This window comes from Pan paniscus, chromosome 11 (genome assembly GCF_029289425.2).
Source record: "Pan paniscus chromosome 11, NHGRI_mPanPan1-v2.0_pri, whole genome shotgun sequence".
NCBI classification, from domain to species: domain Eukaryota; kingdom Metazoa; phylum Chordata; class Mammalia; order Primates; family Hominidae; genus Pan; species Pan paniscus.
This window is the reverse complement of record NC_073260.2, coordinates 17,964,810-17,990,739: the sequence shown is the minus strand read 5'-3', so window position 1 is coordinate 17,990,739 and position 25,930 is coordinate 17,964,810. Positions and strand designations below refer to the sequence as shown.

The 25,930-nt window shown below is 39.8% G+C and overlaps 1 protein-coding gene and 1 long non-coding RNA gene across 3 annotated transcripts in view; one reads left to right on the top strand and one right to left on the bottom strand.

The window, feature by feature from the left end:
* STOM (stomatin) overlaps positions 1-17,911 on the bottom strand; it is a 32,736-nt gene extending 14,825 nt beyond the window's left edge. Inside the window, exons 1-3 of the mRNA XM_003833109.5 lie at positions 16,566-17,911; positions 2,168-2,271; positions 724-796 (exon numbers count right to left, since the gene is read on the bottom strand). Of these exons, the coding sequence (XP_003833157.1) occupies positions 724-796; positions 2,168-2,271; positions 16,566-16,626 (238 nt within the window). The 5' untranslated portion in view covers positions 16,627-17,911. The remainder of the gene's footprint in view (positions 1-723; positions 797-2,167; positions 2,272-16,565) is intronic.
* Positions 16,953-25,930, top strand: part of LOC117974360 (uncharacterized) — a 96,831-nt gene continuing 87,853 nt past the window's right edge. For both annotated transcript variants that reach the window (NR_187183.1, NR_187182.1), the window contains exons 1-2: positions 16,953-17,263; positions 21,663-21,757. This is a non-coding gene — a long non-coding RNA (uncharacterized LOC117974360). The remainder of the gene's footprint in view (positions 17,264-21,662; positions 21,758-25,930) is intronic.

Below are 25,930 nucleotides of genomic sequence, written 5' to 3'. Positions count from 1 at the left end.
TTCCAGAAAGCCTTGACTCAGCCTACTACTAGTTCAGATCAGTAACACTTCTCTGGTTTTCTCTTTTCTCACAGCTCTCTGTGAGTACTTGATCATAATACTTATCACATAGGATTGTAGCTATCTGTTTCCTTGTTGGTTCCTACCACTAGATAGGAAGATCCTTGAGGGTAGGGACTGTGTTTTAGTCTCCCTTGAATTCCCAGAACCTGGAACACAGTAGGAGCTTAATTGAAGTTTGCCAAATGAATGACTGAAAGTCTTTCTTTGGTAGAGATTCTCATGCTCAAACTTGTATAGCTGTACTATTCTTGGCCTAGGTGGTAATCTTATCAGCTCAAATGGGAAGGGGAGGGGAAGGGTAGGAAGGAAAGGGTAACAAAAGATTGGCTAGAACCACTGCTATTGTTATACAACTCCTGCTACATGAACTCTTATCTAAGACAGAGTAGAAGAGGCCCTCATAAGGGAAATCACATCAATAAAAAAATTTTAGACTGGGCACGGTGGCTCACATCTGTAATCCTAGTGCTTTGGGAGGCTGGGGTGGGATGATTGCTTGAGGTCAGGAGTTCAAGGCTGCAGTGAGACATGAGCATGCCACTGTACTCCAGCCTGGGCGACGGAATGAAACCCTGTCTTTAAAAAAACAACTACATAAAAATAATAATAAAAAAAAGAACTTTAGTTTTCAGATAAACAATCTAGAATCCCAGTACTGACCAGGTCCTTTGGCTCCTCCTTGTAAAATGCGACCCAATCTAAAGATGATGGCTCTTTCATACTCTTTTATAATCTAGAATAAAAACATGAATGATAATTTAACATGAAGAGTACAAATATATACATGCATGGCTTCTTAAATATATATTTCTGCTCTAAACAGATTAGATGCCTCATCTTTTTTCTTTAGAACAAGATCATATCTATAAATCACATGTCCAATGTTTACCTTCTCAAAGCTTATTTATTATTTTCTTACTGATTACAAAAGCAATAGATATTCACTGTATAAATTTAGGAAGGACAGAATAGTATACAGAAACAAATCCATAATCTCACTCCTCAGCTGTTAACATTGTTATTCAGTTACTCATGCAGGCCAGGCACGGTGGCTCATGCCTGTAATTTCAGCATTTTGGGAGGCCGAGGTGGGCAGATCACGGAGGTTAGGAGTTCAAGACCAGCCTGGCCAACATGGTGAAACCCCGTTTCTACTAAAAATACAAAAATTATCTGGGTATGGTGGTGGGCGCCTATAATCCCAGCTACAAGGGAGGATGAGACAGGAGAATCACTTGAACCGAGATCGCACCACTGCACTCCAGCCTGGGCCACAAGGTGACTCCGTCTCAAAAAAAAAAAAAAAATAATAATAATAATCCCAGCTACACGGGAGGCTGAGGCAGAAGAATCGCTTGAACCTGGGAGGCGGAGGTTGCAGTGAGCCGAGATCGCGCCACTGCACTCCAGCCTGGGCGACAGAGCAAGGCTCTGGCTCAAAAAAAAAAAAAAAATTACTCATGCACTGTTAATTCAGAAACACAAAAAGCTGAAGTCTTCACAGTTTTTCTTCTGATTCCCTTAAGAATAAATTGATCTGAAAATGCTTGGAGCATATTTTATCTTCTTAGAAATATGTAAATAATAGTCAAATATCAAAGTATTAACAACTTTGTAGAAAAAATAACGAGCACTGAGGGTATTTATGACGTGCCAGGCATTGTGATAAGTACACTTAGACACATAATTCATTTAATCCTCGCAACACTCCTATGAAGTAGGTACTGTTACTTTCTCCCATTTTACAGGTGAGGAAACAGCAAAGGTCACACAATAAACAGTAAAGCCAGCAGTCAAACCCCATCATCCTAACTCTGAAGAACTTGTTCTCTCAGAACCATCTCACATCCCTGGCCCCAGGAAATTTTTGATGGTGATCCTTACTTTAGCCCACGGGGAAGGGCAATGGCTGAAAAGAAGTTTTAAGGTTCCATTTTAATAGGTGGGTAGAAGAATAAATTTTCCAAAGAAAGATGAAGAAATAAGAATTATAAGAGAGAGAGAGACAGTCTGTTTCTTTCTCACACACACACAGGCACACACGAAGTAGGTTTATGGAGGTAGGAGTTGACCCCTTCCCAGAAGTGAATGAAATGTCCTTTACCTTTATGCACATCCATATTGAGATTGGGAAAGTTATAACGGTGAATAAGAATGAGAACGCCACCAAAATCCATCCGCAAGGTCCAAGGCCCTTACTGGGGCTGTCTGTTGAAAACAAAAAATATACAACTCTCACAACTGTTACTAGCATAATCACCACCATCTTCATCCTCACCATTCGCTGAATACCTACGTGCTTGGCACTACACCAGCTGTTTTACATGAATTTCCCCATCTAATCCTCATACAGCCCTGAAGTGTAAGTACTACTTTCCCTTATCTATGTAATGTCATAACACAAGTATATTTCCACATTACTCATTACTTTATTCAGCAAACATTTATTAAGCATCTACTATTTATTAGGCCCTCTGCTTTGTACTGAAATGATAACAATGAGTAAGACCCAATCCCAGCTTTCAGGGTTAAAGTTTAGTGGGAAAGTCAGACAAACACATAATTATAATATTAGGTGGTAAGTACAGATATAGAGTATCTGTTCAGAATATCTTGAAGACACAGAATGAGTTAACTCAAGCAGTTAGGATGGAGGTGAGAAAGGAATGGGGTGGGGAGGTGATGGTGGCTGTCAGAGGGTTTCCTGAAGGATGTAATAGTAAGAAAATATCAATGAAAAGAAAGTGGAGGCTGGGCGTGGTGGCTCACGCCTGTAATCCCAGCACTTTGGGAAGCCGAGACAGGTGGATCACTTGAGGTCAAGAGTTCAAGACCAGCCTGATCAACATGATAAAACCCCGTCTCTACTAAAAATACAAAAATTAGCTAGGCGTTGTGGTGAGTGCCTGTAATCCCAGCTACAGGCTGAGGGAGGAGAATTGCATGAACCCAGGAGGTGGAGGTTGCAGTGAGCCAAGATTGCACCACTGCACTCCAGCCTGGGCAACAGAGGAAGAATCTGTCAAAAGAAAAGAAAAGAAAAGAAAAGAAAAGAAAAGGGAAAGAGGGAAAAGGCATTAGAGCATTTTAGCTAGAAGTACAGTACGAATAAAGGTGAAAACCATATGATAGGAGTATAAAGTTGTTTAGAGCCTCTTTTTAAAAATTACACCTGTAAAATATTTCACTAGGTTTATGCAGCATCATTTATTGCCCACTTCCTGATTACACAGGTTGTTTGATTTCTTAGTGCTATAAACAGTGTTGTAGTGAACATCTTTGTACACAGTTTTCCTCTCACATTTCTAATTGTTTCCTGTTCCTGTAATATGCAACAGCTTTTCCGTCTGATTACAAAGGTAATAATGCAAAAAATTCACAGAAGTATAACAAAGGAGGGAAAAATTACTTTAAATTCAGAAGTATTTTGGTATATTCTTTGAAAATTTTCCTAGTGTACACACCATATTTTTAAATTATATATATATATATATATATTTATTTATTTATTTTTTGAGACAGAGTCTTGCTCTGTTGCCCAGGCTGGAGGGCAGCAGCACAGTCTCACCTCACTGCAACCTCCACCTCCTGGGTTCATGCGATTCTCCCGTCTCAATCTCCTGAGTAGCTGGGATTACAGCCACCTGCCACCACGCCCGGCTACTTTTTGTATTTAGTACAGATGGGGTTTCACCATGTTGGCCAGGCTGGCCTCGAACTCCTGACGTCAAGTGATCTGCCCACCATGGCCTTCCAAAGTGCTGGGATTACAGGCATAAGCCACTGCGCCCGGCCTTAAATGATATTTTTAAAAATAAATAAATAAATAAAATGTGTAACCCATTTTTCTTCCCTGTAGCTATTCTCTTTCACCTTCTTTTTTGGCCTTCGTGGTTGTGCATTTGTGTTTTTGAAGTTACACTTGCATAAAGTTTAAAAAGTCAAACCATTCTACATGATTAGTACAAAAAAGGGCATTCCCATGCTCACCTCTTCCAATTTCCTCCTCCTCAAAAACATTTGCTATTTCGACCATTTTGATATCTACCTCCATATTTCTAAATAATACGCTTTGCGGCTGGGTGCAGGGGTCACGCCTGTAATCCCAGCACTTTGGGAGGCTGAGGAGGGAGGATCCCAGGGGTTTGAGCCCAGGGGTTTGAGACTAGCTTGGGCAACATAGGGAGACTCTGTCTCTACTTTAAAAAAAAAATAATAATAATAATATGCTTCTGCCAGGCATGGTGGCTCACGCCTGTAATCCCAGCACTTTGGGAGGCCGAGATGAGAGGATTGCTTGAGCTCAGGAGTTTGAGACCAGCATGGGCAACCTAGTGAGACTCCCATCTCTACTTGAAACTTTTTAAAAAAAATTAGCTGGGTGTGGTGGCACACACCTGTAGTTCCAGCTACTGAGGAGACTGAAATAGGGGGATTGCTTGAGCCTGGGGGTTCGTGGCTGCAGTGAGCTGTGATGTACCCCAGCCTGGACAACAAAGTGAGGAAAGAAAGAAAGAAAGAAAAGGAAGGAAGGAAGGAAGGAAGGAAATGCTTGTTTTGTTACTTCTTCCTTTTTCAGTTTTGAGGACTATTAACTTTCTACTACAGAAAAAGATTTAGTTCTCTTTCCTCCCCGTTACCCCCACCACATACTTATACCCAGCTTTCCAATATAATTACATCATAACTTCATTTAGATCAATATGAGATTTTATATTATGAATTTGTAAGTGCAATTTAAAGCTAAGCCAAGTAGTGAGGTATCACTGGTTTTCTCTTCCTGTACTATTTTTGTTTTTTCTGGAGTTACTGTCTTATTTTTTCCCTTTGTTCGGTTTTCAACGTACTTATTGATCCAACCTTAAATCAATTGCCTAAGTTTCCTCTCAAAGAGGTCAGGTATACTATCAATTTTATCTTCTGGAAGAATTCTCTCTCAGAGCCTTGTGTGGACTTCCTTCATCTGGTGTGCACGGCTATCATTCTGTGATTGCTTTCACTATCATCCTGGGAACTCCCATCACCTCAGCGTTGTGTTCCTATTTTCTGTATCCAGTGTCAACCTCATTTTTAGTTTGCTTTTCCTTTCTGTAGAGGACATAGGGACTGAGAAGGCCAAGGGATATAGTAGGTTTTCTTATCAACCACTTGGAAGGCTTCTGCTGTATTTTCAGGAGCTATTTTAATGACAGAGGGGAGAAAAGGTATGCCAGGCACATGTTACTGCTCAGAAGAAAGGGCAAAATGGCAGTAAGATGGGGCTTGGAATAAATAGGAGGCCAAGAAATAAGCAGAGTGTTCAGGCTGGGAACATGGGAGAAGAGAGACACATGTTGGCACCCAGGTCAAGTGCTCTAAAACACAGGATGAAAAATCAGAAATATAGTGAGTACTTGGGTTGTATGTGACTTTGTAGTTTTCTGATCCTGTGTCATAGCGTGAGGTAAATGTCTTCATGTATACCTAAATAAAATGATCTAAAGTAATCCTGGAGGTTTCTAAGTTATAATTTAGGGGGTACAGACATATTCATTGAGAAAATATTCAAAGCAGGGCCATAGTACTGTTTGTGAAGAAAGCTTTATCTAGTATTACCATGACTGATCATAACAACAGTGGCTGTTTTGAGGGGTTGTCTATACCCCAGGCATTTTTTAAAGTTACTTTAGACACGTATCTCATTTAACTCTTACAACAGCCCTGTGAGGGTATTTTTAACTCCCTTTTACAAATGAGTTACCTAAAGCAACATTTAACTTTCCCAAAGTCACACAATGGAAGACCTGGGACTCAAATATGGGTCATCTTACTCCAAAGCCCGTGTTCCAAATTCACCCCTCAATAAAAAAAATCCTCATTAAGAATGTTTTCATGGTTGAGCACTTTCTCAAGACAGTATCCAAACTGAAAAGCATGGCTGGAGTTGTGAGAATGAAATCTGATATTTTTACAGAGGAAGTCTTCTTAATGCCAGCCATGCCTATTTATAGCAAAGGACAGTTTCAAGGCTCTGTGACAGACACAGGTCTAGGTTTCCAGGGTGAAATGAATTCCAAACAAGGACAGATTGACCACAAATACTTATTTATCTGACAGCATTTGGTGCCTTTTCAAATACTGTCCAAGTCTCCCATAACATACTAGAGTAAAAACTCCCTGAGGGCAGGGATGTTGCTTATTCACTTTTATATTCTCAATGTCTAGCACAGTATCCTGCATAGTAGAATAGATATAAAATAAAATACTTCTCAGCAAGTTTTCTAGCTAGATATGTCTTTTTCTTTCCTTTGAATCTCGATAGCATTTTTTGAAAATTATCTTATGACACTTATATCTTGTCTAATCTTTTATTTTTTATTTTTAATTGACCTTCCAATGTAGCATTTTAATCTTTTATTATTTTTTAATCTAATATTTTAATTTCTTGTGCATTTATATCCCTTATTACACTGAGATTCCCTGAGAACGAGGAGTAACTATGTTTGAATTTCACTTCTGATACTTCTTAGTTGCATGATCTTTACCTCTTTGAACCTTAGTTTCCTTACCGGTGGAAAGTAAAGATTATTAGGCTGGCCTTGTAGAATACAGATAAAATGATCAGTAAATGTAGATGATAGTTTTCTGTAATCCTTCTATTTTGCTTAAGTGTTTGTATCTTCATGAAGAAAAATGGGAAAATAGCATTTACCCTTTTTGATCAAAAGCCTCTTAAACAATTTAATTTGCCATTTGCTTCATACCTGCCCCCAGTCTGGCTAGGCTGGGACATTCAAAGACTCTCAAAAAGTTCATTTATGATCTACATGAGGACAAGCCAAAAAGTTCAGCCCAGTTTTTTTTGGGTCAGTTCCCGTGTCACACTGTGTTTTTGAGAACCCCAGATGTGTATATGGGATTGCAAATCACCAGGAACAAGGAATTAAGTACACATTTTGAAAACTGGATTTGGTCTTTCACATATCAAATGCTTGGTTAGAAATAATCAGTGTATACACTGGGAAAATGGCACTTTCATATTTTTCTAATGCCTTTAAAATGAAAGTATCCTACCTTCAACTCTCAAAATTCTTCCCCACCTGGTTACCCCTCAAAAAGGTACACAGTATCTAAGTTGGGAATGCATCACTAGAGTTCTGAGAATGAAATCTGATGTTTTTACAGAGGAAGCCCTCTTAATTCCAGCTGTGCCTATTTATAGCATGTTGTGCTATAAATGCATAGCTCAGAGGTGAGGCTTAAACTCTAGCAGGCTTATAAATGAACCCTTAGTCATCTACCACTTCTGGGAATAAGAGAAAAGAAATTCTCACTCACTAAAATCTCAGGAAATTCATTTCCTTCAAGTTTCCCATGTATTACTTTAGGACTGAATCCTTCCTACCAGTTTTATGGGGAAAGGGACAAATAGTGATATTTTGGTTAATACACTTGTGGACTTTTTTTTTTTTTTTTTTTTTTTTAGATGTAATCTCACTCTGTCGCCCAGGCTGGAGTGCAGTGGTGAGATCTCGGCTCACTGCAAGCTCTGCCCCCTGGGTTCACACCATTCTCTTGCCTCAGCCTCCCCAGTAGCTGGGACTACAGGTGCCCACCACCATGCCTGGCTAATTTTTTGTATTTTTAGTAGAGACGGGGTTTCACCGTGTTAGCCAGGATGGTCTCGATCTCCTGACCTCGTGATCCGCCGGCCTCGGCCTCCCAAAGTGCTGGGATTACAGGCGTGAGCCAATGCACCCGGCCACTTGTGGGTATTTTGCTGGTTGAGAATGTTCCTAAAAATTAGGGATCCTATGATACTTGGTTGTAAATACTACTTTGCCATAGTTTAGAGCAATGGTCCCCAACCTTTTTGGCACCAGGGACCAGTTTCGTGGAAGACAATTTTTCCACAGGAAAGGGTTGGGGAACACGGTTTTGGGATGAAACTGTTCCACCACAGATCATCAGACATTAGGTTCTCATAAGGAATACACAACCTAGATCCCTCATATGTGCAGTTCACAACAGGGTTTGTGCTCTTATGAGAATCTAATGTTGCTGATCTGATCCGTCTGTGGCCTGGGAGTTGGGGACTCCTGATTTAGAGTATTTTTTTTTCTTTTATTACCAAAATGGCAGTAGAATAAACTTTTAACTAATCAAAGAAGTGTCTGAATATGGACATAAGCCTGTACATTTGAATTTTTGTATTGAACATCCAAGTTGGGTTTACCTCCAGGAAACTCACATACATTTTCTAAAATTGCTTTTTTACTTTAAAAGCAAAAGTTACTATAAAAATTAGAAATGATAGCTCAACAAACAGAAACATTATCTATACTTTATCTCTGGATGTTTTTTGCCTTGATATACGTCTTTTAAACCTTTTCTAGCCTGTATTTTTTCAATAATGAAAGAATGGTATACACAGTGATTTAAAATCTTCTCCCTCCCATCCATGTTATGAACATTTTTTCATATCAGCACATATTCTTTATCATTATTAAAGATTAATTAATTAATTCCATTGTTTTATATGATGAAATTTGTTGTGTCCAAATTTCTCACTTAGAAACTGCTGCATTGAATATATATTTAGCAGTGTTTCTGTACCTGCTTATTTCCTGTGTAAGTTAATTTTTCTGAAAAGATGAAATTATACAACTCTTAAAATTCTCTCATTCTGAAGGTATCTTTTGTTACTACTCCTAATAACTACCATTGGTGAATTCCTATGACATGTTAGCCACATGTAGCTCCTCCTTACATACATGAGTATTTATAATGTTTACAAAAATCTGTGAAGTAGGTGTTAAAATATGCCTCCTGAAGTTCTAAAGTAATAAGGCTAAAGACCTTGTAGGAAGAAACAAAAGAAAACCAAGCAAACCATGAAACAAATGAAATTTGTTGTGTAGTAATTTTTGTTGGGTAAGTTTCTGGAAAGGCAGTTAAACATTCTTTCCAAGATGACAACACAGGCTGATTAGTCCAGAGGGCTGTAGCTGTAGTTGTTCCCGTTCCCCATCAGCTGATTTACTTTCAGATCTATTAACCTTAGCACTACTGGAAATCACGTGGAGTAATAAATCCACTCATCACTGAGATTTTATTATTGTAAAGTTCAAAAGATAACTGGATTTCCTCTGCTGAGAATCTGACTGTGAGTCATAAGCATTATCCTATACAATAAGAAAGGATGGGCTAAGGAATTACTGAAATACCTAAACTGCCAACAGTTAACGGACACTTTTTTCCTTCTGCCTTCACAGAGTGCAAATAAAACACTTCATGTTGTAAATTGATGAGAGCAGTCCTGCCTGGGTGGGGCAAGACAGAAAGGCTGGAAGTTTACTCTCAAAAACACATGCTATTCAGTTGCAGCAGCACTTTTTAGGGGTAACAGTAGGTCAAATTGAAAAGTCTTGGCAATTTTTGAACTTTCTTCTTAAAAACATATGTATTCAGGATTAAGTGTTACTTTTGGCCACTATGATTCTTCATCAGTGATTCTTTGTCAGGATTGGCAAACTTTTCCTGTAAAGAACCAGGAACTAAATATTTTGGGCTTTGCAGTCTGTTGCAACTACTCAACTCTACTTTTGCAGTGCAAAAGAAGCCATAGATAGTACCTACATAAACGGCACAGATGTTCCAATAAAACTTATGGACACAAATCTGAATTTCACATAATTTTCATGTGTAATGAAAAAGTATTCTTTCGTCTTTTTAAAATCATTTAAAAATATAAGAGCTATTTCATAACTTGTGGGACATACAGAAACAGAGTCAGCTAGATTTGGACAATGGGCTGTTACACGCTGTTCCTGTTTTATGTCAGCCAACTATTTATTTGAGGAGGAAGACTTGCATAAATTAAATAATGCATTTGATCTTTCTTCCAGCTATTCAAATAAGGGTACATTTTCCAGCTTCTCAGTTTCTCTCTTTTGCTTATTTTGAAGCAAGGCCTTTATAAGGCCTGATAAACAAAAACTCCTGGTGAAAATAAGCAAAAGGGCAGGTAGAGTAAGTGAATATAAATTCCTCTTCAATTAATCAAATTTTTACTATAACAAAGTTTTTCAAATGACTGGAATTTTAGGAGAAAAAGACAAAGAAGGGAAAGACATAACAGAAGCGAAGGAAAATAAGAGAAACAGGAGGAGTAAAAATGGGAGAAACAAAAATGAAGACAGAATCCTACAAAGAGAGATAGATTAAAAAAGCTAGAAGTGAGAAAGAGGCAGAGTTTACCACATGGTAGCGTCTCGATAAATATATGTTAAAAAATGATAGTGTTTCATTAGAGATCAAAACTTGCAGTTCATTTAAGGCAGAAGATTTCAAAGCAAACAAGCATACACACATTATAGCCTGCCTTTCAAATTAGTATTTTAATTAGGCACGGCTTAGTTGTTCGAATGCCCTTATCCTTAAATCTCTAGAGAAGAAATTATTCTTGGGGCTAGAGTAGCTACAGGCCAGATGGTATCAAGTTAAAAACCATGAGTGAAGACTGTAACTTTTCCTCCCTATTAAAATCCATCTATAGTTATAAATGCTAGACCAAAAGAACCGATACTGATGAAGCACTATGTGGTTTGAATTACAAAGCTTAAAATGTGTTTACTATGAAATACTAAGGAAAACAAATGGACTAATACTTCTAAGAAAGATTTGCAATAACAGTTATTCTTTGCTTAGCTCAAAAAGAATAAGGAAAGTAAATAAGCATAAATGTCTTATTTCCTAAATATTTTAAGGATTTTCTGTAGTTTTCCTGCATTCTAATGTTTCAGGCCATACAACAGGAAAAACATAGGTGAGAGCAACAGCAATAATTTTAAATTTAGACCTCTCAGTCTAAAATAATGCTGCAATAGCCCTTTACCCTTTTAAAACAACATTTATCACACTTGTAATTATTCTATTCAGTTGTGTGTCTTCATGAGATCTTGGTTTTATGAAAACAGTATAGCATAATAGGTTCACACATAGCTCTGCCACTTACTAGCTGTGTGATCTTGAGAAAATACCTTATTATTCAACTGTGCCTCAGTCTACCCATTTAAACATAGGGCTAATAAGACTACCTCCTCAGGTTAGTGTGATGAGTAAATAAGCTAATATGGAAGATACTTAGTGTACATAACAGGTACTCAAAAAACATTTGTTAAATAGTTGCTGGATGAGTTGAGTGTGTTGTTTTTTTGGGGGAAAAGAAAAAAAAAAGACTGCCTCTCACATAAGACAAACTGAAACAGCAGACAGGATCCTGGGACACAGTACAGAACCATCTCCTGCCCCAAGTAGTTGTCAACTGCTTTCCTCAAGTATTTTCTTTTAAAAAAAAAAAATCAGACCTTTTCCAAACATAAGGTTAGAGAATTCAGGAAAGCAGAAGAATGGGCTGAACATGGCCCATGTCTGGAAGCACCAAAACATTTATGTTCAGGAAAATTGGAGAGAAAAACAATTTCATAATGGGTATTAAGTTAATTAAATTTCATCTAGGCCTGAAATACATGAAAACAGAACAAAAATCCTCCCACTTTTTAGGTTTTTTTTTTTTTTTCCAGCTCTTTTACTTGGACATCTTAAAATTATTCACAATTAAGTTTTTCTCATATAAGTCTTTGGAGGGTAACATCGTTTTCATTTAAAAATGGGAAATGGAAGCAGAAGAAAACTAGATGATAAAGTTCTCAGTTCTTCACTGTGATTAACAGCTAAGCAGTGGCTAAAAGCTTGCATTTTTGGTTAGATTCCAAATCTACCACTAAATTTTCTTATCAGTAAAATGGGGAAAACAACAGTATTTATTTCACTCAGTTGTTGTGGAGATAAAATGAGAAAATATATAAAGGGCTTGACACTTAGGAAGTATTCAACAAGCAGTAGCCATTATTATTACCACAACTTTAAGATTACTATTGATAAGTTTAGAGGAAGAAACTTTTTATGAAGTGAATTACCTTTTGGGGTCTGGGCACTATGGAGAAAATATCAATTAACAATCTGCTTGGGGACTCTATCTCTGGAGGAGAAACAGACTACACTTGGGGCAGTAAGTCAGAGTTCTAAATGTTCTTGGACCATCCTTCATACAAATCTCTTAAGTGATGGTAGGGTGATCTCAACCTAAATCTTTTAATTCTAAATTCCACTCTCATTTCACTATATTCTACTACCTTACCATAGTGCTCACTTTAACTGGACCACAAGTTCAGTATAGTTTTCATTGTCTGAGACTTTAGGACCTTCTTGGTTGTATCTTCAAGGATAATCTTCTGAAATGTGAGGCCAAATGCTTGGAGTTCAAGTTTCTTTACTAGTCCCAGCAGACAGAGAAAGATTAAAAAAGAATGTAGCAACAAGTGTGTGTCAATAGAAAATTATTTTAATTAAAATGATCTATTTTAATTATCAACAAGTGTGTGTCAATAGAAAATTATCTATTGACACACACTTCCTTCTTTCTACTAACCATGACCTCTAACTTCTCTTTCCATGCTTTAATAAATAAAAGGAGATTTCTTATTAAGGACAATATATTATCTTGGCAATTATAATCCTTTTATTGATAATATAAACCCAGACAAATAGTCTATCTGTAATAATATATAATAAACATAATGGCCATGCCCTAAAATCAACAGCTTAAGTTATAACAAACTTAATAAAATAAATGGTAAACAGAAAAACTGCTCCACCAACATAAGGCTAAGGCAAACACTTAACAATGTTATTTACTCCAGGGGGATTTTTATCTCCCTGCCTGCTTCCTTTTTCTTTGAACAAATGTTTTTGTATACCTACTATGTACTTGATACTGGGCTACTACAGTGAAGAAGGACACAATCTCTGTTTTCAAAAGTGTGGTCTAAAGGCCAGGCTTGGTAGCTCATGCCTGTTGTCCCAGCACTCTGGGAGGGTAAAGTGGGATCGCTTGAGTCCAGGAGTTCGAGACCAGCCTGGGCAACATAGTGAGACCCTGAGTTAAAAAAAAAAAAAAAATTAGCTGGGTGTGGTGGTGCATACCTGTAGTCCCAGCTACTCGAGGGGCTGAGGTGGGAGGATCACTTGAGGCTACAGTGAGCTATGACTGCACCATTGCACTGCAGCCTGGGCAACAGAGCAAGACCCTGTCTCAAAAAGAAAAAGTGTAGTTTAATTATGGGAGGGGAGGGGACAGATGAGTCAAACTGACAAATATGTTATGTAATAAACATTATGATAGAGATATGCACAGGATACCAGGCAGACGCAGGGAAAGGGTATTCACTTTTTTTGTAGTTACAATAGTTTTCAGGAAATTGCTTTTCCATGCCTTCTTAAAAAAACTGATTTTGAATTCCATCTGTATCACTTTATCAACATCTTTTTTTTCCCTCAAAGATGACTAGGAATCAGTGACTGTCTTTTACTACGTAAAATTTATACCATCAAATGGCACCAAAAATCTATTTAATCATGAATAAATATGCCAGTTTTGTAGACTTGGTCTTCCATAAGTTAATTTATGACTACTGATGGAATAACTCAGATTAATTATTGAAGAAGTTACAAAGTTCTCTCCAATCTGATTGGCTATAACAACTGAAATAAACAATCAGTCTCCCAAAGGGTTTTATTTGTTGACATGGCTCTTAATTACAGTGATACATTCTTTGCAATTACTTGCATTATTTCATTACAAAGTGAATGCATTGCCTTTAAGAAAAACTAGTCTTGCCCTAGGCCTGGTGCTATTTACCTACCTAGGACTAATTCTCAGTAAAGACAAAGAGGCAGAGTTTAGGCTTTTAAAATTCCACTGCTTCTTTCACAAGCAGCCTTCTGGAAGTCATCACTGAAGCTGTGTTCCTCCAGGCTTTTTTTGTTTATTGTCTCTCAACTTAAGTAAAGTACTGAAGTTAGACAAGGTTCTACATTTTGGTATCCATCTCTGGGATAGGGAAAATGATTCAGAAAATCAGATAGCCGGGGTTTGAAACAGGGCTGAAAATTTTAGAAACTGTGATTTTACCATGTGAGCCTCAGTATCCTTATTGTGAAATGGTGAATAATGACTTTTTCCTTGTAGAGTTGTTACAGAATGCAATTAGATAATGTTTGTAAAGCACTTAAACTGTCTTTTGGCACAGGGAAAGCATTCAATAACCTCTATTTAATAAATTCCAGCAATACCTTTCCTAGTAGCGTCAAATTTCCTAGGTTTACATTAAAAAAACACAGACTATGCAAAATTTTATTTGTATGTCTAATTTTTGAGAGGAAGTGGTGGTTTTCATTAGATCTTGAAAGATTTCTGTCTAAACAGTAGTTAAGTGTAGAACCAAGGAAAAAAACTGGAAGTTAAAAACTCATCTATGACCACTTGTCTGTAAATAAACATTAAGTACAAAGATCATGTTGATTCTCAAAGAACTCCAAGTAGATTTGCCACTGCAGTTTCCCACCAGGAGGTCAGCGTATTGAGGAATACATGCTAATACCCACCTTTTTATCTAGGAAAAGACAACTAACTATCGAAGAGGCAGTTACCACCCATTTTTTCCCTATTCAAGTTTTAGAATCAGTCAAATCTAGATTTAAATACGAACTAAGTGACTTTAAGTAATTTAACTTCTTTGACTATCAGTTTCATCAAGTATAATATGGGGATAAGAATACCTACCACATCATCTGTTGTGAAGATTCAATAAAATAATATATACATAAAATACGTGGCACTGGGCCGGGCGCGGTGGCTCACGCCTGTAATCCCAGCACTTTGGGAGGCCGAGGCGGGCGGATCACGAGGTCAGGAGATCGAGACCATCCTAGCTAACACGGTGAAACCCCGTTTCTACTAAAAATAGAAAAAATTAGCCGGGCGTGGTGGCGGGCGCCTGTAGTCCCAGCTACTCCGGAGGCTGAGGCAGGAGAATGGCGTGAACCCAGGAGGCGGAGCTTGCAGTGAGCTGAGATCGGGCCACTGCACTCCAGCCTGGGCGAAAGAGCAAGACTCCGTCTCAAAAAAAAAAAAAAAAAAATACGTGGCACTGGGGGGGTCGCGGTGGCTCATGCCTGTAATCCCAGCACTTTGGGAGGCCGAGGCGTGTGGATCACTTGAGGTCAGGAGTTTGAGACCAGCCTGACCAACATGGTGAAACCCTGTCTCTACAAAAAATACAATATCAGCTGGGCATGGTGGTGCACGCCTGTAATCCCAGCTACTTGGGAGGATGAGGCAGGAGAATCACTTGAACTCGGGAGGCGGAGGTTGCAGTGAGCGGAGATCACACTCCAACCTGGGCAAGAAAAGCGAAACTCCGTCTCAAAAAAAAAAAAAAGTGATACAGAGCCTGACCTATTTAGTTTCAATTTTTGTTGTTGTGGTTGCTATTATTCTCATCAACTCCTCCCTGTTACACTCTCCATTTGGGAAGATAATCCTGCGACGTTATTAGTAGACAAAAAGTGAGGAATAAAGATTTCTGTAATTCCTTTGATGCTCCTGGGAAGGAACTGAACACAGGGATCCCTGGACAAGGGAAATGGAACTTATAGCTAAGATGCTGTGGATAAAGCTGGCTTTACAAATAATCAGAATAGATGACTCCAATGTCATGTTCTTTGCAGGGTCCTGGAAAGGACCACCCAGCCCTCTAAATTGCTTTCGCTGCCCTCCTGCCTGAAATTCCATCTTTAGAAACACTGTAATTCCTCTGGATCACTAAGAGCTCCTGAGTGGGTACCAGGACTCCTGAGAGGTCCACCATCTCTCTTTATTGGAACCCCCTCCCCAGAGTACCAGTTCCTCCACAGGGGAACGAGACTGAGCCACTTACAGCTCCTGCCTTGAAGACTGGGAAGGGAGGGTGGGGGTGAGGGTGGGAGAACTCAGGGTTCCTGGCGAGGAACAAAAGCCGGGAAGGAGAGTTCTCCAAAACGCAGAGGAAAGCGGAGGGGGAAAAATGGGGCAGAAAGTGGAGCTAGAAAGAGAGGTAAGAAGAAAGCCAGAGAGACTTCTTCCTTCTGCAAATCGGTCTAAATTTCGGGAGGTGGGATTGGGGGAGGAGGGGGTTCACCCTGGGGCCGGGCCAGGGCTGGGTGGAGGAGGCGGCCTTCGAGAGAGTGAGTCGGGAAAGAAGGGGAGTGGGCAAAGGGTGAGATGTGGGGTCCCGGTCCCCGCCTCGCTGGCTGCCAGTTCCCTCTGCGTTTCCTAGTCCGCGTGCGTGACACGAGATAGTGCAGCGCTGGCATGGGGCCTGGCATCTGGCGGCCGCGAGATAACCAGAGCCCGTGCGATGGGAAACGTGCCGTTGGCAGCCCGCCACCCCTCCATCGTGACCTCAGTCTGCCAAACAGGGTTCGTGATGCTCAGTTTACTAGGGAGGAGCCGCGGCTTTGAGATCTCGCCCAGCCCGAAGCAGCGGAGACTGGCCAGGAGCCCGGCTGTCAGACCTCGGAGCGCACGCTGCGGGCGGGGGCTCGGTCCACGGGGGAGGGTCAGGGGACGCGGGACTCACCCTTGAAGGAATCGGGGAGCCGCTGGGCTTCGGAGTCCCGTGTGTGCCGCTTCTCGGCCATGCTGCCCGAGACTCAGTCGCACTCCCCCGTCCTCGTTGCCAAACCCGGAGCCGCCGGGAATGCCCTGAGGAGCCAGAGGCACAAGACCCAGATTGCCGCCCCGCCCCCAATCGAGGTCCCGCCCTCGTGAGAGTTGGCCAATCAACGCCCAGGATCGAGGAGGACCCACCTCCCAATCCCCGCCCTCCTGTCCCTCCACAGCGCGACTGCTTCGCAGTCACTTCCCGCTAGTTCTGTGGGCTGGGGGGCGTGGCCTGAGGGGCGTGGCCTGAGGGGCGAGAGCCCCCAAGGCTGTGGGTATGAGGCCGGGGCCCTGCACCGGAAGGGAGGGCGGAAGCCACGGGACGTGGAGCAGATGGTGAGGATAGTGGGGAAGGTAGCCGCAGAGGATGACCCGAGGCAAAAGTGCAAGTGAGGAAAAGTCGCCTTGCCGGGCAGAGGTACCGGACCAAGGCGCCTCCTCTGGGCTGAGGAGTTAGAGGGAAGAAAATGGCGCCCTGTCATGAGGGCGCGAGGTCCGAGTTGAGGGGAGAAGACTGAGGGGCACAGAAGTGGCCGAAGTGAGGGCGCTGAGGTCAGCCTGAGCTGAGAGGGCCGGCAGATCACGCCGCAGCCGAAGTGAACGAACTCGAGTGAGGTGTGTTAAGAAAATCAAAATGTATAAATTTGGAAAAGGAGAGGAGGCCGGGCGCGGTGGCTCACGCCTGTAATCCCAGCACGTTGGAAGGCCGAGGCGGGTAGATCACCTGAGGTCAGAAGTTCGAGACCAGCCTGGCCAACATGGTGAAACCCCGTCTCTGCTAAAAATACAAAAATTAGCCGGGCGTGTGGCGCGCGCCTGTAATCCCAGCTACTTGGGAGGCTGAGGCAGGAGAATCGCTTGAACTTGGGAGGCGGAGGTTGCAGTGAGCCGAGATGGCCTGGGTGACAGAGCGAGACTCCGTCTCAAAAAAACAAAACAAAAAACAAAAAACAGGAGAGGAGACTTTATTTCTTGTAAGGGGTTACAGCCTGCAAGGTGGCCATTCCGCAGGCTGGAGAATGGCCAGGACCAGAGACAGGCATTTCGTTGGAGGAGGGGTTGGAGTAGCGGCTTTATGCTGAACAGCTTGGGTAGACATGCACATTCAGCAGGTGACAGGAGGAGCTATGAATATTCATGAGGGTGGTCCTGACGCATGCCCATTGAGCAAACATGCATGTAACATACAACCCATGTTCATTTTGGAGTGAAGAGTTACCAATTAAATGTTAAATGCCTGGCCTGCATGGTGATGTCCCCATCTCTACAAAAAGTAAAAAAAAAAATAGCCAGGTGGGGTGGTGTGTGCTTGGGGTCCCAACTAGTCAGGAGGCTGGGGCGGGAGGATCACTTGAGCCCAAGAGGTGGAGGCTGCAGTGATGTATGATCAGATCACTGCACTCCAGCCTGATGGACTCTAAAAAATAATAACAATACATGTATTACAGTTAGACCCCATGCGTCAAAAGGTCTTTTCAGGACAGGAAGGTGTGCAAGTATGCAGTCTGTGTAAACTAGCCAGAGCCAGTCCATGGTCGGTAGTTTTCCTATGAGGAGAAAGTTACTGAAATCAGCCTCTTGTCCAATTAAAGCTGTAGTGATGGCTGGTGGAATAGGGGTTCCATTAGGCCCCACCTATGGAGCTGCAAATTGTTTTAATATTGCTTATCTCAAGGCCAGTGCTTGTTAAGCTGCTAGAGAAAGAGAACAACCTTGTGGCAGTTAGAACACAGTTTATTCTCTAAGTGAAGGGATGTGTGCCTTAACCTTTGCCTGGCATGACCTTAGGTATAATTTGTTTATAATTTGGTATCTTATTGTCACAAACAGTCTGTTCTGTCAGTCTTATGATCTGTGTTTTAACGTTAATGCTGGTCAGCTGTTGTGTCTAAACTCCAATACGATGAAGTTATAATGAGGCGAGTCTGACCTTCTGTCCTGTCATTGGCTGGGAACTCAGTTTTAAAGTTTTCTGGAGTCCCCTTGGCCGCAAGGGAGTCCATTCAGTCGGTGGGGTCATTTATTCAAACAAAATCTTCTTGGAGCATCTTCCATGTGGCAGAGAGTGTGCTAAGGGCCTCGTGGAGTTTACCTTATAGTCTAGTGGGGAGATGGGCCACAAACAAGTAATTGAATCATTACACATGGTGAAGGGAGCTGTGAAAGGAGTGGAATATTTGGAGAACAGCAAAGGTTAGGACAGGGGAACACCTCTGTAAGGAAGGGGCTTTGAGATGTCGCCTGAGAAATGAGAAGGCGCCAGCCTGGGGAAGGGGAATAAGCGGTGCAGGAGGTGGGAAAGGGTATCCCAGGTAGAGGGAAAAGCATGTGCAAGGGCATTCCCAACCTCAGGCCTTCTCTTGGGTTGTGGCTGAAGACCTCACATTTGGAAAGTAGGCTGTGTTTGCATTAGACTTGTTCTATTGCACAATGTTCAAAGTATGTTAATGTACACAAGGTGCACTTATAAAAACATTCAATTTTGAAATAAGTACAGATTCACAGGAATTTGCAACAACAGTACAGAGAGGTCACATGTCCCCTTTACCCAGTTTCCCCCAATAGTTATGTCTTACTTAACTAGAGTATCAAAACCAGGAAATTGACAGTGGCACAAAATGTATTTATAGTTCTGTGCCATTTTAACATGTGTAGATTGATATAACCACAGTAATTGATACAGAACTATTCCATTACCACAAAGATCTCCCTCAGGAGGAGCACTTTTTTCTTCTATTTTAATGTGCTCAATATTTGGCTGTGTACTACCCAACACCATGTGGCGCTTAGGTCATATGAAATGGTAGACTTTCTCTCTGATTTTACAGCTCTGGAGCTTTGTGACTATCAGGACGGAAACTGGAGCAGACACAACAGGTGTTAAGAGAGGCATTAAGATGATCTTTGCTTGCAGGAACAGGCTCCAGTGTGTGATCAAAACCTGACTCAGAGCTTGCAGTTGACTTTTAGTCAAATACTGGCCAAGAACTGTTTGTATTCCTGGGATGGAGTGCAGCTTGTGCAGTCACTTTGTTAGCCTTCTGGAGAAGATAAGGAGGGGAGTACAGTAATTTAATGATCCCTTCTCTCTAAATCATCCTTGAGAAAGTCCATAGCTTCATTTTTCCATTCTGTAACGAATAAGCCCTGGAGACATAAACTTCCCGTTTATCCTGTCATTCCCAGGAAAGAGGAGCAAATACACAAGAAACTAATTAAACCCTTCAGTAGAGGAGGCCTTGATTACAAATTGCATATTGTGAAAAAGGATTTAGGTTTCATTTTTGTTGGAAAGGAAAATGGTATTTCAAAATGAATTTAATATGTGTACCCCTATCAGTTACCTAAGCCCAAGTCTCAAGACAATCTTAACAGTGTAGTGTCCCTTCTGGAGAATTAGAAGTGTCTCCCTTTGGGGCAAAGACTTTGGTAAACACTTCTTGGCTCTGGTTTCAGATTGCATCAGTTCTAAAACTAATTCCTGGCCCTAAACTAAGAACAAGCTTTGACTTGATTTTTAAACTGCTTTTAGAATAGAGTTTCCAATTTTTTATTTAAATATGCTTACTCTCACTTGCCCATGAAATTGGTGTATTCTGGCTTTCTCGTGCATATTCTGTTATAAATGTATTGATTAAATGTACTTTAAAAATCAATTTCTCACTCTTAAGATTAGAAAAAAACAAATATTAGTACATCCCTTTCTCCTTTTGGAGGATTTTTAATCTTAAATTTTCTCCCAGTAATGATTAGAAGTTAGAATGATTTTTTTTAAAGAACATTATGGCCAGGCGCAGTGGCTCGTGCCTGTATCCCAGAACTTTGGGAAGCCGAGGTAGGCAGATCACTTGAGGTCAGGAGTTTGAGACCAGCCTGGGCAACATGGTAAAACCCCGCCTCTACTGAAAATACAAAAAATTAGCCGGGCATGGTGGCGCATGCTTGTAATCCCAGCTACTTGGGAGGCTGAGGCAGGAGAATTGCTTGAACTCGGGAGGCGGAGGTTGCGTGAGCGGAGATCATGCCACTGCACTCCAGCTTAGGCAACAGAGTGAGATTCCATCTCAAAAAATAAAATAAAATAAATAAATAAAAAACATTATACTTTTTAAATGGAGACATATAAAATTGTGAGTACTTTGAAGAGAGAATTTCTTATCACTTCTAACAAAACTGCTATTACAATTTTGGTGAATTTTTCCTCTAGTTGTTATTTGAAGGATACTTATATATAGTTTGAAAATCAGAGTAGATGTTCCATATTTCCTTTATTTTTTATTTTTTAGATGGAATGTTGCTCTGTCACCCAGGCGGGAGTGCAATGGCATGATCTCGACTCACTGCAACCTCTGCCTCCTGGGTTCAAGCAATTCTCCGGCCTCAGCCTCCCGAGTAGCTGGGACTACAGGCACCTGCCACCACGCCTGGCTAATTTTTTGTATTTTTAGTAGAGACGGGGTTTCGCTGTGTTAGCCAGGATGGTCTCGATCTCCTGACCTCGTGATCCACCTGCCTTGGCCTCCCAAAGTGCTGGGATTACTGGCGTGAGCCACCACGCCTGGCCGTTCCATATTTCCTTTATGTTTTATTTTGCTGTTATTTGCCTAGCATATTCAAGGTACCAAATTAAGTATTGATTGATGGTAATAGTGATAACATTAAGACTTAGAGATCAGGTTAAAGACAGATATGCACCATGAATCCGTAATTGAATAAGACAGAAGGAAATTTAATTAGCCTTTTTCCTGTGTCCATAGCAGTGCTTTAATAAGAACAACAGAAAAGTCTTTTTTTTTTCCTTTAAATTGCTAATCCAGGATGTTTTCGATGCCTTTATGGAAGTCAGCTAACTAAATACCTTGAGAGAACAGCAATACCATCAAATTACATCTGTCTGTGACATTTTCTCTAGGATGGGACTAACAAATTTGATCTGTTTTTTTTTAATATGTATTAATTCACACTTATTGCATTACAACAAGGTTTTTATCTTCTTAGCTCTTCTCTTTTTCAGGAAATTACTCCAGGATTTGAATCATCACAAGAGATTCACCAGAGGATTTTATACACTTGGGCTGTGGCAGCAGACTAATTACACCACAGCACTAGGTAAGATACCGGGAGTCCGGATCCTCAGGACTTATGAAAATAAAAAGCATTACTGTAATATTAGTGCTATTTATTGGAGTTATCTATGAAAAGAATCTTATTAATCTGCTTTTTTATTAGCTCACTTAGCAAATATTTATTGCATACCAACTATGTGCCAGGCATTGTTCCAGGTGTTTGGGCCACATCAGGGACCAAAAAAGACCAAAATTCCTGTCCTCGTGGATCTCACATTCTAGTATTCCTTTCCACATGCATTAGCTTGCTAGGGTTTCCATAACAAAATATGACAGACTGGGTAGCTTAAACAACAGGAATTAAATTTTTTTTTTTTTTTTTTTTTTACACTTCTAGAGGCTAGAAGTCCAAGATCAAGATGTTAGCAGGGTTGGTTTCTCCTAAGGACCATGAAGGAAGGATCTGTTCCAGGCCTCTGTCTTTGACTTGTAGATAAATGTCTTCTTCCTGTGTCTTCACATTGTTTTTTGTTTGTGTGTCTGTGTCCAAATTTCTTCTTCTTAGAAGGATACCAGTCATATTCAATTAGAGTCCATCCTAATGACTTCATTTTAACTTAATTACCTCTTTAAAGATCCTTTATCCCAAGATAGTCACATGCTGAGATATATGGTGTTAGGACTTCAACATGTGAATTTTGGGGGAACACAGCCCATAATATCACATATGATTACTGTGTATCCACATCTTTGTGTTGTCTGTGTTCTCCTATCCACATCCCTGAGATATCCAAAGCCATTTATGTTTACTTGCAAAATGTGTCCAGTGACCTGTAATTATGAGTGATTACTTTTCTAGGTATGACTTATTATTTTGAAAGTTTTACTTTTTAATTGACATATAATAGAGGTATAAATTTTCAGGGCACATGTGATTATTAAATACATTTGTATAATTTGTAAAGGTCAAATCAGTGTAATTGGGATATATATCACCTTGTTTGTTTTTTATTTATGTTAGAAACATTTGAATTATTCTCTTTTCGCTATTTTGAAATATACAAGACATAATTTAATTTTAAGCTATACTAAAAAGTTCTTGGTTAGGAAGGATTATTCTACTTGGAATGATGCTCCATCTAGTGTTCACCATATTCTACTACTTTTGTTAAAGTTTTAAAAATGAATAAAGGGGAAACTGTGTTGAAGAAGGGGTCCTCTATTTAACAGTTAGGTTCTTACTCACAGAGCACTATGGATTCATAGTAAAAAAAAAAAAATATTGTTTCAAATACCATATGTGGGAGGAAAGAGTGGTCTATATAAAACATTACTTTTAATAATTCAAGAAATATCGTTACCATCATTTACTGTCACCACCAGTTACGATGTACTTTTATCCCATGAGGAGACTGAGACTGAGTTTAGTCATTTACCCAAAATTTCACAGATCTTGGTCAGGTACAAGTCAGTGATGGAGATATTGTTTGCCGTACATACACTGTGTAATTCCTGAATTTGAACTCCTAATTATTCAGAATAAATAAAAAGAGACAAAAAGACACAAACTTGTCCTGATGCACTTTTTAGATACGAACACATGTAAGCATATACCTAATTGGGTACTGAAGTTTCCCTTCAATTTTAGTACATTTTAATCCTTGTCTTATATTGAAATGTTATCTTTTTGTTCAGTATTTTATCATTGTTGATGTGCTGTGTCAGAATGTGTCTGTCCATCTTAGATAGTAAATTTATAAATGACAGGACTTAATCCACAACCAAATCAGCATATTATAGTTTATTTCATTGTATATCTTGAATGAAATTGAAAAATTTAAATAACTATTTAAAAGTTTGGACTTTCCTCTTTGTAGTTTTAAAACATAATTTTTGTTTTTCTCTTGTACAAGTTGAATGGGGCAGCTTGACTGCTTGGAGACATCAGGAAAGACTTCCAGGGAAACACGAGTTTAGTAGGATAAACATGGCTTACAATAGGATGCTTCAGGAATACAGAAAGGTCCTTGTAAATTCATAGGAGTGTGTCAGAGCTTGACACTTTTGGGTAAATGTAAGTAGTAACAGTGCAGGCAGTGGTGTTGAAAAATGACAGTGAATTAAAAGGCATAGCCTAAACTTAAAAGGTAACTATGGAGCTGCTCAAAGAGCTTAACAATGGGAGTGGAATGAACATATTGGACTTATCAAAATATTATATAATGGACAATCTAAATAGGCTTATATATATTAAATAATTGAATTAATAATGATAATTTCTAGAACAGAAAGCACCAAGCCCAGATGGGCTCATTGGCAAATCCTACCAAATATTTAAGAAAAATATTGTACCAATGCTCTATAATCTTTCAGAAGACAGAAGCAGAGGAAACATTTCCTAACTCATTTTATGAGGCCATAATTACTCTAATATCTAATACCAAAATCAGACAGAGACATTAGAAAAAAAGAAAACTACAGACAAATATGGCTCATGAACATAGATGCAAAAGTCCTCAACAAAATATTAGCAAATCCAATCCAATGATGTATAAAGATAATTATGCATTATGACCAAGTGCAGTTTATTCTAATAATGCAAATCTGGTTCACCATTTGAAAATCAATTAATGTAATCTGTCATATCAACAGGCTAAAGAAGAAAAATCACATGATCATATCAATAGATGCAGAAAAAGCATCTGACAAAAACCAGCTCTCATTCATGATCAGAACTCTCAGCAAACTAGTAATAGAGGGGAACTTACTCAACTTGATAAAGAACATATGCAAAAATCTTTCAGCTAACATCGTACTTAATGGTAAGAAATTGAAGCTTTCCCACTAAGATCAGGAGCAAGGCAAGGACGTCTCCTTTGACCAACCCTTTTCAACATCATATTTATTGGAAGTCCTAGCTAATGCAATAAGACAAGAAAAGGAAGTAAAAAGTATACAGATTGGGAAGAAGAAAATAGAACTGCCTTTGTTTGCAGATGACATGATTGTCTATGTAGAAAATCTGAAAGAATTGACCAAAAAAACCCTCCTGGAGCTAATAAGCAATGATAACAAGGTGGCAAAAATAGGTTGATATACAAAAGTTAATTGCTTTCCTATATGCCAGCAACAAACAAATGAGATTTGAAATTAAAACCAAAATCCCATTTACAATAATACCCCCAACTTAAATACTTAGGCATAAAACTAACAAAAATATGTAAGACCTTTATAAGGGAAGTTATAAAACTCTGATGAACATATAAAAAGCTAAATAAAGGAGAGAGATTCCATGTTTATGGATGGGAAGACTCAATATTACCAAGACATCACTTCTTCCCAACTTGATGTATAGATCCAAGGCAGACCAAACCAAAATCCCAGAAAATAATTTCCTGGATATTAACAGAATCTTTTTTTTTTTTTTTTTTTTTTTTTCCTGAAACGGAGTCTCACTGTGTTGCCCAGGCTGGAGTGCAGTGGGGCGATCTCGGCTCACTACAAGCTCCGCCTCCCAGGTTCATGCCATTCTCCTGCCTCAGCTTCCCGAGTAGCTGGGACTACAGGCGCCCGCCACCACGCCTGGCTAATTTTTTGTATTTATAGTAGAGATGGGGTTTCACCCTGTTCACCAGGATGGTCTCAATCTCCTGACCTCGTGATCCCCCTGCCTCGGCCTCCCAAAGTGCTGGGATTGCAGGCGTGAGCCACTGTGCCCGGCCTATTAACAGATTCTTAAGTTTATAAGGACAGGCAAAAGACCTGGTATAGCAAACATAATATTGAAGAAGCACAAAGTTGGAGGACTGTCACTACCCGACTTCAAGACTTACTATAAAGCTACAGTAATAAGGACAGTATGGTATTTGCAAAATAATAGAAAAATAGATCAATGGAACAGAATAGAGAGCACAGGTATAGACCCATACAAATACTATCAACTGATTTTTTTTATAAAGGAGCAAAGGGAATACAATGGAGAAAAGATAAGTTTTCAACAAATGGTGCTGAACAAGGGGATGTTCACATGCAAAAAGATGAATCTAGACACAGATCTTAAACTTCACAAAAATCAGCTCAAAATGGATTATAGACTGAAATGTAAAATGCTAAACTATGAAACTCCTAGAAGATAACATAGAAGAAAATCTAGATGACCTTGGGTTTGAGGTGAATATTTTAGATCCAACACCAAAGGCATGATCCATGAAAGAAA